The 12,739-nt window shown below is 41.4% G+C and overlaps 1 protein-coding gene across 1 annotated transcript in view; it reads left to right on the forward strand.

Annotated features, from left to right (window-relative positions):
- Positions 1-556: 556 nt before the first annotated feature.
- The window catches only part of UHRF2 (ubiquitin like with PHD and ring finger domains 2), a 78,106-nt gene continuing 65,923 nt past the window's right edge, over positions 557-12,739 (forward strand). Inside the window, exons 1-2 of the mRNA XM_081151270.1 lie at positions 557-1,065; positions 7,656-7,889. Of these exons, the coding sequence (XP_081007396.1) occupies positions 913-1,065; positions 7,656-7,889 (387 nt within the window). The 5' untranslated portion in view covers positions 557-912. The remainder of the gene's footprint in view (positions 1,066-7,655; positions 7,890-12,739) is intronic.

Here is a 12,739-nt window from a genome sequence, read left to right on the forward strand (position 1 = left end):
GCGGCGGGAAACCGCCGGAAGCGGTTTCCCAGCCGAGGTAGCTATCGGGCCTGGTGGTAAACGAGTTGGAGAAGCAGAAGGGTCCCCGGAGTCTTTCCAGGGCGGCCAACCCCGCCGGGCCGCGTGGCGGACGGTGCCCAAGTGGGCGCGACTGAGCGGGCTCATTTCCTTACGTGCTTTCTCAGAAATTTAGGCCGCGTCCGCCCGCCCCCCGCCCCCCTTTCGTGATTATACAAGCGTGCATCAGAGTTTCTTGTTTTTGGCGTGTTTTTGAAACCACAGAACCGTACCCGCTAGAACTGAGGAGTCGCCCGCCCCCGGGGTCCCGAAACAAGGACCAAAACAGCAACCGGTGTGGGCGGCCTCGCTAACGCTCAAAATGAGAAGGCTAGAGGGCGTGCCCAGAACCCAGGTGCAAGCGGAGGAGCAAGTAACGGCTCTGGGCAACCCCGCCCCTCCGCCCCGCCCTCCCGCACCCGCCTATTTTAGTTCCCTCTGGGTCTATAGTCGCTTCCCAGGCCGCTTCCTCTTTAAGGCGGAGCCCGGTGTGGATCTCGCGAGATCCGGGTTGGCGCCGTGACCTCCATGTGGGAGCTAGAGCTCTATAAGTAAACACTCCGCGCGGCGCAGACAAGGCTTCTTCCTATTTGTGAGGCGGCCGCTGAGCCAGCGGCACCTCAGACTAGTTCCGGTTTCCTTTCGCTCTCAGCTCGGTTGGGCGGGTGCGCGGTGTAGGAGTCGCGGCCGCCTGTCGGACCCGGCGTCTGGTCGGTGTTCTTCCCTTGTGCGCGCGCTTGCCCGCCGGCCGCGGTGATCCGGCGCCGCCGGAGAAGCGGCGCGAGCCAGGCGGGGCGCGGCGCCTTAAGCGCAGGGGGAGACAAAGCGGAGCCGGCCCCCTTCCCCGGCGCCAAGATGTGGATTCAGGTTCGCACCATCGACGGCTCCCAGACGCGCACCATCGAGGACGTGTCTCGCAAAGCCACAATTGAGGAGCTGCGCGAGCGGGTGTGGGCGCTGTTCGACGTGCGGCCCGAGTGCCAGCGCCTCTTCTACCGGGGCAAGCAGGTGAGGCGCGCCCACCGCAGCCCTCCAGAAGCCCGGGGCGAGGGCAGCGGGGCTCCTCCAGGACGCGTGGGCTGGGCAGGCCGGGAGGGCTCGGAGCGCCACGCGCGCAGAGCGCACCTGGCTGCACTTGGAGCGGGCAGCCCGCGAGCCTCAAAGCGCGGGCCTGGGCCCGCGGAGGGTGCACAGCGTGGTCCCCGCCAGCCCCGAGTGCAGGTGCGCCCGGAGGGGTCTGAGGCGGGGGCGCCTTGAGCATTGAGAGCTCGGCGCCCTTTTACAGCGGGGCAGCAGCCGCCCAGAGCGCGTGGGTTCCTTCGCTTCCCGCGCTCTACGGGGTCAGGGGCCCCTTGAGGGCGGGAGGGCAGCGGGCTGTGGCGGCCATGCCACAGTGCAGGTGGGGAGGGCCGGCGGCTCCGGCTCCCGGCAGCGCCGAGCCGGCTAACGGCTCTCATCGCTTCCGTGGCTCTTTCGCGCTCCGGCTCCCGAATAGGAGGTGAAAACTTAAATACTGGGCACAAGAACCCTAGCTCTGCCTCCTTAGTGTGGAAGGGGTTTGTAAACACTGAAGATTCTCAGGGCCTCCAGAACTTTGGATCCCAGCCCCTCACCTCCTCTCCTAGAAAGGGGGATCTGTCTTGGGGAAGATTAGAGACCTGGGCTGAGGAGCTGTTGATATAACCCAGGACCGAATTTAAACTGCCCAGTATAGGCCAAAAGAGTTACTCCCAGAAGGGAAAGGAATATAAAGGACTGTCTTGCTCTTCTTAATTGTCACCTTCGAATAATCTCCTCTTCTAAGTTTTTAACACGGCAAACTGGAGCATAGCCAGCTGTACACATTAAAGGCTGAAAGTGTTTTGGGCAGGTATCTGGGCATCTCTGGTAGTTGTATGGTATGGCCGTGCACTGGCCCATTCAAGACTTTTCCTATCCTACAAGTTTGTTAGGAGGCCTATACCCAGAGACCCAGACCCATCCTACTTTTCTTGTCTTTTTTTCTCTTAATGTTAATCCACTAAAAAAGTTGGCATCCTCCCTTTGATAGACCACAGTTTGGCTCCGGTCCTGTGGTTTGAAATAAATGTAGCTCTCTAGGATTTGGTGGTAGCCGTTCTCCTACAACCACAAAGGATTTGGTGGTAGCCGTTCTCCTACAACCACAAAGGATTTGAAAAGAATATTTTTCTATTCTTGATACGCTTACCCTTCTAAAAGTGCCCAGAAATTTCAGAGTAACAAGATTACTCTCAGAAAAGAGTGAACCATGAGGTATTTTAAAATTTGTTTTTAAATAAGTGTTATAGCTTTTTTGATATGTTACTGTAGCCAGTTTATATTGATCCTTTAGTGTTTGACTTGTAATAAAAACAGGTGTTCAATTTAGTTGTAAACTTTGCTTTTGAAGTAATTGTGTCAAACACTATGTAGATTTACATTGCTGCGCAGTAGCTGATACATTTTTATATTTTGGTAGAAGGTGAAAAGCATGTAATCACGTCTTCTGAACTTTATTTTCAGCTAGGGACAATAGTATATGAATGCTTGGGATACTTTGGTGATTTCAGCACCAGTGATAGAAATGAAGCATGAGAATGTATTCCTGGGCAAAACCCCTAAAGTCTAATTATCAAATATGCTAAAAGAAAAGATTCACCTGGATGTCGAGGAAAAGGTAGGGGTTGGGTTAAATTCAGTATAACAAATAGACTTCTAGTAAGCCAGGAAGCTGATGCCAGTTTCAGGTAATAACTGTTGAGGGTAACAACCCACAGTTGATACAGTAATTTCGATTTATTTATTTATGTATGTATGTATGTATTTATTTATTTTTCCAGCTCAGTGATAAACCAATAGGGATGAGGAATTGACCTTTGGTTGCCTATTGAGTTGGAGACAGAGAAGGAAGACACTGCTCCAGCTGTGTTTACTTCCTTATGAGCTTACAAGTAGTCATGGCAAGTGATGATTATCTCCATCTCCTTCCCTCTTTGGAGTCCACAGCCCATGGGGTAGTATGCCTATAGCATGCAACTACTGGATTGGTGTCACAGGACTGCCTCATCCTGTAAAATGCCTTCATACTTATTAGAAAGAGGCACCCCTTCTTTAAGACACTTTATTGCCACATAGTGAAAAATGGCATAAAAACAAATTTACACGTCTATGATGTAAATGGTACCCTTTCTCCTTTGTATGTTACATCTGCTGCTTTTACTCTTTGGTGTGTATCAGAATCACTTGTGGATATTATAGATGCTTAGCTCACCCCCAGAATTGCAAGTAGTTGAATGTAACAACATCCCACAGGAGATTCTGATGGACACCAGAGTTTGAAAATGAAAGCTGAAGGATAGTCAATCTCCTGCTAGATTCTTGCTATTCAAAGTGTGGTCCCTGGATCCCCAGGACCAGCAGCATTAACTTCACCTGGGAGCCTCACACCAGACCTACTGAAGTAGAATCTGTATTTTAACAAGGACCCCAGGTGATCTGTATGCAAATTAAATTTGAGAAGCTGTTGTAATTGACTCCACTTTTGAGGGTCAAAATGGAGAATTAGCAATTCAGTGTTGTTAAGTTCTGGTTAGAGTAGGGTAACCTCATTTGAGTATTCTTTTCTGGGAGGTGGGGATTGAGTTTGAAGCACCCTAGGGTTTGGTGTTTTGTATTTTTTAAAAGAAATTGTAGTGGTGCATCTCTAAATCTTTTGAGAATCCAGAGCTTTTCCTACTTAGAAAGAATCCTCTCCCTCCTTTCATTCTTTCCCCTGTACTACTTAGAGATACCCTTAGAATAGATGGTAGATACAAGGCGTGAACTAAAGCTGAAGAAAAACTTAGTTACCTTTTGCCTGTGGACTCTTTTTACACAGACTCCAAAGTAAAAGTGTTTGCCTATTTAGACATGTTTGTGTGTTATGTATTGCATATATTATATGCGAAAAGCATATGAAAGTTGCTAACTTAATGCCCTCCATCTGCCTGTTTATCATTAGCCTCTTGGAGATGACTTCCCAACTGCCTTCTCAGTCACTGCCACTTGGTGTTTGCTTCCTAGTTTTCCCATGTATCACTGTTAACAATCCTTTCTGTTACTCAGAATTTCTTCCTTCAACCCAATAAAATTCAAGAGTGCAATCTGGCAAAACAGAAAAATCTAGAACCATTCCCACCTCTCTTGTGTTATAAATGTGTGCCCCCCCCCCCTTCTTCTAGGATGGTAGGTCGAAAACATTTTCTGCTGTGAGACATTGATGGGCTAGTTACATGCCTGAAATTCATAGGTGTTTGTAATTTCTCAGTGACCCAGTCCCTTTCTTCCTGCTCAGCATAATTTAAGTGACAGGAAACTTTTAGTCTGCACTATCAAATTAGGGAGAACTTGAGTACTTTTCAAGTAACAAATCATTCCAACATTCTTCACGATGTCACAGTGGCTTGGCTGTGAAATGGATAACTGCTCTGGGAAAACTGGAAGGGTACCTATGAATTAGGGAAGGGAGTAGATAGTATGGGTGAAAGTGGCTATCATAGTAAGCATGAATAATTGGAAAGGTGGTGACTTGTTAATATGAGCTTAACTTCTGTTAGAGGGCCTTCATGCCTTTATGTGCTTAGTGTTTCACTCTGACATTCACTCACACATTGCTTTTCCTTCCAAACCAAGTACCCTTTGAAGCAGCTTGTATTTACTGATTGATCACTTGGTAGAAACTAGTCAGAGAAGTTGAATATAAAAATACCCTCTAGGTCCCACTGACTCTTGTGCCTCAAATTTCATTGGGCCCTGGCCAGCATGCTCAGTGGTTAGAGCATTGGCCCAAACACAGAAGGGTCTCTGGTTTGAATCCCGGTCAAAGGCATGTACCCGGGTAGCAGGTTTGGGAGGCAACCAGTTGATGTGTGTCTCTGTCGCACTGTTGTTTCTCTGCCCTCCTTCACTCTCTCTGAAAATCAATGGGAAAAAATCCTTGAGTGAAGATTAACAAATTTTTTTCAGTGGAAAATTGTTTATGGAAACACATTGGATTTCCATTTATTATACCACCTCATCATTTTGGGGAATGCCCTACTAGTTAATTTGCATGTTCTGTGCTATTAGAGGTTTTTTTTCTACTTTAAACATTTCTTTTTTTTTTATAATTATAATATGCAACAGTTGTATGTTTAATCAAGTTGTCATTTTTCAGCTGTTCCAGGATTAGTGTGTTCTGTCTTTTGGGAGGGAGGCTCTTGGAGAAATGTCAGAATGAAGGTGTGAATGTATAGTTTGTTTGTTCCTTGAGATTTTTTCCCCCAGGAGTTCAGGATTAGAGGGGGTTCTTGTTTATCTTTTAATAAGGTAAGCAATATTAACTTTGCCATCCCTATAAGGGCGTATCTGCTTACTGACTTTTGGAAGACTCCTTCGGTTTATTTGGAATAAGCATATTAACTAACCTGTGAGAGAGTGTTTAACTTAATTCCCCCACTGAGAAGTTTATGAATTTCTTGATCCCTTGTTCTATTTAACAATTGTGAACACCTCTAATGTGCAGGATTGTGTGAGGTGTGTTCTTAGACCCCTTGAATTAAAATCACTTATTTAGTATGTTATTAAGTTTATCATTCAAGGACACACTTTCTTTGGTTGACTTCTTAAACATGGTCTTATTGTGATAGAGAGTTGTAGATGGTGATAGATAATTAAATACAAAGAGGAAGAAATATCAAATTGTTACTGTGCCTAGGGAAGTGATAGTTCTAATTTTGAAGGAGTGTAGCTTTATTGTATCATAGTGAAATGGCCAACTGAATTTTATATGAAAACAAAATGGAAACTTAGTTTCCTAGGGCTTCCATAATAAAGTACCAAAACCTAGGTGGCCTAAAACCACAGAAATTTCTGTCTCATGGTTCTAGAGGCTAGACAGGTTTTTTGGGGTTTTTTGTTTGTTTGTTTGTTTTTTAATACTTTATTGATTTCAGAGAGAGGAAGGGAATGGAGGAGAGAGAGATAGAAACATCAGTGATGAGAGAGTCGTTGATCAGCTGCCTCCTGCATGCCCCAGACCAGGGATCGAGCCCACAACCCAGGCATGTCCCCCGACCAGAATCAAATTGGGATCTCCTGGATCATAAGTTGATGCTCAACTGCTGAGCCATGCCAGCTGGGCTGGAGGTTCGACCTTTGAAATCAAGGTGTCAGTCAGCAGGGCTCTGTTCTCTGATACCCGTAGGAAAGAATCTTCCTTGCTTCCTTTAGCTTTTTAGTGTTTGCTGGCAATCTTTGATACTCTTTGGCTTGTAGTATATGCATCACTCCAGTCTCAACATGGCAGTTTCCTCCCTGTGTGCCTTGGCATCTTCCCTCTGTGTGTCTTTGTATCCCAAGTTGCAACTTTGTATTTATTTTTTTTAATCCTCACCCAAGGATATGTTTTTATTGATTTGAGAGAGGGGGGGGGGAGAGAGAGAGAGAAACATCAATGTGAGAGAGAAACATCAGTTCTCTCCCAAACATGCCCCTACCAGTTTTGAATCTGAAACCTGGGTATGTGCCCTGACCGGGAATGGAACCCACTACCTTTTGGTGTATGGATGATGCTCCAACCAACTGTGCCACACCGGCCAGGGCTAAATTTCAGCTTTTCATAAGAATACCAATCACAATGGATTCGGGCCCACCCATATGACCTAGTTTTAACTTGATTACCTCTGTAAAGACCCTTTTTCTAAGTGTCACATTCTGAGATACCTGGAATGAGGACATCAAATATTTGAGGGGGTGGGGGGAGGGGATGGACACTAGAGACCTTGCCAAAATATGGGTAAGTTACAGGGTGATTTATTTACTATTCATCCTGGAAGACTCTTCATGATAAAACTGATAGATAACCTTTAGAAATGGATGGGCCCTGGCTGGTGTGGCTCAATTGGCTGGAGTGTCATCCCCTATGCTAAAGGGTGACGGGTTTCATTCCTGGTCAGGGCACATACCCAGATGGTGGGTTTGGTCCATGGTCAGTGTGTGTGGGAGGCAATCAACTGATGTTTCTCTCTCCCTTCCTCTCTCAAAAAAAGAAATGGATGGAAATAAGAGAACTTTAGGCAAGTGGAATAGCATGAGCAAGAACTGTAATTATTCCTGCTTGAATTGCTTTTTCCCAGCTTGATTTTTTTTTTTTAATTACTGACAATCTTCAGAAAGATGAAATGGTTAACTTAATGTCTTTATGAACACAAGGTCATAAAACAACTCATTTTCAAAAATCACCTTTTCTTGTCGTGGATTCAGGCACTGTTCATTGAAATAAAACTTAGTGAGAAATGTGGATTTTTTTTTCTGCTTAGGTGATGGGGTCACAACAGCAATGATGTGTTTTATTTCAGTGGCTACAGCATACCTATAGCTAATGTGGAATGATTCTTGATTTATTGAAGTCTTAAGAAGATACTGACATCAGAGGCCATAAAGTAATAGGAATAGTTTCAGGGTCACTAAATTGCAGTGCTGTGAATTTTATTTTAATTTGTCTAGGATCTTTGGGTAATTAAAGACATAGATCAAGTTTTGAGAGAAGTTTTTAATCTTTTTCTACCTTTTATTTCTAGTTGGAAAATGGATATACTTTATTTGACTATGATGTCGGACTGAATGATATAATTCAGCTACTAGTTCGCCCAGACTCTGATCTCCCTAGCACATCTAAACAGACTGATGTACAGGCCAAACCCTGTTCTAACAATCCACCTAAAGTGAAGAAAGCATCAAGGGTGGGATCTTCCAGTCAGCCATCTACATCAGCTCGTGACTTTCTTATTGATCCTGGCATTGGACTGTATAAGGTATGTTGTCTTCTTCAGAATTCTTCTTAGTTGTGCTCTAGCCTGTGTGGCTCAGTTGGTTGGATGTCCTCCCGTACACCGAAAGATTGCTGGTTTGATTCCCGGTTAGTGCACATGCCTGGGTTTTGGGCTTAATTCCCTATGCAGGGCATGCAGGAGGCAGCTGATTGATGTTTCACTCTCACATTGATGTTTCTCTTTCCCTCTCCCTTCCTCTCTCTAAAAATCAATTTTAAAATTAAAAAAAAAAAAAAAAAAATTCTCATGAGAATACAGATGTCTGGGCTCTTCAGGATGTTGTAAATAAGTACACTGATTGCCATTTGAAAGTAAAGATTGGGCTGTTAATATTTTTAAAAGTCATTTCAAAAATGTAAAATATATACATGAATGTGTAAAATGTATAGGTACATTTTAAAGCATAGTAACACAAACACCTGTGTAATTCCACCAAGGTGAAGAAGTAGAATGATGCTAGTTCATTTTTAAAGCCCCCTTTGTGCCTACCAGAAAACGTTTCTCTCTCTCAGAACAAGGTAAACTACTAGTTCTGACTTTTATGATCATTTTCTTGTTTTTCTATAGTATTACTAATGTATATATCTCTAAACAATGTTTTTTTGCCTGTATTTGGATTTTATATAATGGAATTCTACTTTTTCTCAACTTTGAGAGATTCTGTTGCACAAAGCTTTATTTTTCAATTTTATTTTATTAACATGTCACAACATATTTATCGAATCTGTGATTATTAGCTATTTGAACTGTTTCCATTTTCAGCTGTTTTAAACAGTTCTGTGACTCTTCTGTGTGTATCTTGGTGCGGGTGCTCAGGCTTTTCTCTTGGAATTTTCATCTAGACATAGAAGTATCGGTTGTTCACTCACAGGATACTGCCAAACTCCTCTGTACTTTATTCCATTGGTCTGTTTGCCTGTCCCTGTGCCCATACCGTTCTAAGTAGTATAGTGCTGTTTTGATATCTCCCTTTCCTCCTCCTCCAAATTTAATTCCTTTTCAAAGGTGTCTTGGTTTTTTTCTTTCAATGCTTACATGTAAAAATTTTTGAGTTAGCTTGTCAAAAGTCTATAGAAAAATAATCTGGTGGAATTTTGATGGGGGTTGTATTATAGATCAGCTTGGAGAATGACATCTTTACAATATTTAGTCCTTCGTTCATGAACGTGATAGATGGTGTCCATTAACCTAGATCTTTGACATCTTGGTTCTCTCTATATATCTTGTTTTGATTTATTTCTAGTAGCTTTCTTTATGATGCTATTATAAATGGTTTCTTTTAAAATTGATTTGTATACTGATGTATAGAAATGTAATCGATTTGTACATGGAGCTTTGTATTCAACTTTTTCAAATTCTATTCTAATAAATTTTGTAGAAATCATTGCATGACAGTTTTATTTCATCCTTTCCTATCCTTATTCTTTTTTCTTAATTCTTATTGGTTGAGATAAGTTGGGACTGAGACTCATTTTTTCAGAGTATTTTCAAGGTTAATTAAAAATTGGTAGATGAAGTGAATTACTTAAGGAAATGCAAATAGAGATGATTTTGGATTTATGGAAAAGTGCAAACATATCCATAAATATGGAAAGAATCAAGAAACCTGTCAAAAGTACCTGGCCTGGGTGACTACATTGAGGAATTGCTTTAAACCTATAAAGAATAGATACTTATAACCTAAATTGACCCACAACATAAAGGAATGGGAGACTTTTCCTTTAAAAAAAAAAATTTAGTATAACACTGATACCAAAACATGACAAAAAGCACGCCAGTATTACTACATATTGATGTAAAGCCTAAGTTGTATTTAGCAAATACAATTGTGACTATTTATTAAAAGAACATATACCTTTATCCTGTGTTCTAATATAATTCATCATATTGATAAACCAAAGAAAACAAATGACCTAATCTAAAATGTTTTCTATATATACAAAGTTGAATCTATTTTGTGATTTTAAATCTTTGGTAAGGGGACCACATGGAATAAATGAATTTTTAAACCATACCCAGCATGTTTAATGGTGGGAAAGCCAGAAGCATCTCTATTAAAAATAGGAGCCAGACAAGGAACCCAGCAAATGCTGCTGCTATCTAACATTTTTCTAGAAATACTACATAATACAGCTATGCAGGAGAACAACAAAGTTTAAATATTGGAGAAAGCAAAGGTATTACTTACGGATACCTGCAAAAGCTGAGAAAACACAACATTAGAGAACTATGAGCAATCAATAAGGTGGCTCTTTAAATACCAACGGTTTTCCTTGCTACAGTCATTTAGTAAAAGAGAAGAAAAATTGCAATAACAAAACATGAAGTTTGAGAATGAACTTATGTGATGTGGGCAACACATATAAATTCAAACAGTACTTTATGTAGTTCTCACAAAAATCAGACAGAATTGTTAATATTGAAAGCCCACTTGCCATATTGTCTTACATCACCCATTGATTTCATCCCTCTTCAATTACCACTACTTTCTACACTGAGTTTTTTTTCACATTGTTACTTTTAAATAAACTTGTTATTTTAGATTTGTAGCATAATTGGGACAATACTACAGAGATTCCATGTTTCCTTCACCTAGTTTGACCTGTTTTTAATATCTTACATTAATAGGTACATTTGTTATAATTGATGAACCACATCTCCTTAGCTTTTACCTAATATCCTTTTTCTGTTCCAGAATTCCACATAGGGTACCAGTAACATTACGTTTACATTAGTGTTATGCTAAATAGTTGTCACATCTTCTTAGGCTCCTCTTGGCTGTGACAGTTTCTCAGACTTTGTTTTTGATGACCTTGACAGTTTTGAGGCATACTGATCGGGCATTTTATAAAATATCCTTCTGTTAGAATCTGTCTGTTGTTTTCCTCATTAGACTGGATTTACATGTTTTGGGAAGGAAGACCACAGAGATAAAGTTACATTTTCATCATATCACATCTAGGGGCATATACTATCAACATTCTATTTGCTAATTATAACTTAGGTTTTACATCAGTAGTAACTGAACTGTTGATGTGAACCTTAGTCACCTGGCTGAGGGTAGTATTTGTCAGGTTTCTTCACTGTGAAGTTACCCACCTCCAACCCTTGCACCCCTTTTCCTACTGTATTGTAATTTTTGAGATGAAGTCACTGTTTGCAGCCCCCACTTAATTAGGTAGTTAATCACTTCCTTCATTATCTACAAAAATTATTGGGAATTCTTCTACATGGGAGACTTGTCTCTTCTCTACCATTTATTTATTCAGTCAGTCATTTATTTACATCAGTATGGATCTTTCCCCTGTTTTCCTTCAACATACCCTCATTATTGTGGGTTTTTTTGTTTTCATTTGTTTTTAGTTGAAGCACTTTCTTTCTGGTCCCAGGCTCATCTTGTATATTTCCTCCTCCATGCTTTCCATGCTCTTTCTGACTTCCGACCAAACCTGGTGCTTCCCCCTTATGGCCCTTCATGAAGTACTGTCTTCTCTTGGGATTTACTTCTCTCAAGTAATTCTTCCAGTGGCATTAGTCTCTTCATGTTGTCGGTTACCTCAAATTAAAGGCCATGGGTATACTTGAGACACTATCTACTCCCCCAACACACATTCTATTTTTCTCTGCCATCCTGTCTGCTTGCTTTTTTCTTTTTCAATCCTCATCCGAGGATATTTTTTCTCTTTTCAGAGAGAGTGGGAGGGAGGGGGGAGAGAAATGTGAGAGAGACACATTGATTTGGTTGCTTCCCACACGTGCCCCAATCGGGGCTATCGGCCTGCAACCGAGGTACATGCCCTTGGCTGGAATCGAACCCAGGACTCTTCAGTCCAAGGGCCGATGCTCTAACCACTGAGTCAAATTGGCCACAGCCTGTCTGCTTTTTTATTGCCCTCTTCTGGCTACTTTTTAGTTGTGTGGTTTTTTTTTTAATAGACTTTACATTTTATTTTTAAATTTTTATTTATTAATTTGAGAGAGAGAGAAACATTGATTTGTTGTTTCACTTATTTATGCATTCATGGATTGATTCTTGTATGTGCCCTGACTGAGGATCGAACCCGCAACCTTGGCGTACAGGGACATTGTTCTAACTAACAGAGCTACCTGGCCAGGGCAATAGACTTTACACTTTAGAACAATTCTAGATTCACAGCAAAATTGAGTGGGAGGTACAGAGATTTCCCATATACCCCCTACATGCATAGCCTTCCTCTATAGCATCTCCTACCAAGAGTGGTATGTTTACTAGAATTGATGTACCTATATTGACACAGCATCACCCAAAGTCCATAGTTTACATTAGAGTTGACTTCTTGGTGGTATACATGCAGTGGCTTTGGACATACTTTTCATTTCTTAATTTTAACTGGATTACTAAGAAAGTTACCATGGCAGATTCCTCTGTTTTCATGTTAATCAGACAAAATTAAGTATTCTCTTCTGAACTATTTTCAAAACCCAGGCTTTACAAAAGAGCTTTAAACTCTTGAGGCAGTTTGAGCCATTGAAATCTGACCTAACTAAGTATGTCTATGTAATATGCAGACACTTTACTTTTGAATTTAAAAGCATTTTTTCCACACAATTTATATGCATATCATGAGTGGGTAATTATACTTAATAGAATTTGTAGTTCTTGTTTCCAGTGATAAATCTAGGGTTACTCAAAGAATGACTTACACTTATGAGTTAATCTCTCTTATGTATGATGTTTAAGCAATGGCAGAATTTTTAGGTTGACTTAGGTTTCTGTTAACTTTAATTGTATTGCCAAATACTAAAGTATCCAGACACTAAATCTGCATGCTAGTTTATTTTTGATATACAGA

This window comes from Miniopterus schreibersii (assembly GCF_964146895.1).
Source record: "Miniopterus schreibersii genome assembly, chromosome: 11".
NCBI classification, from domain to species: Eukaryota; Metazoa; Chordata; class Mammalia; order Chiroptera; family Miniopteridae; genus Miniopterus; species Miniopterus schreibersii.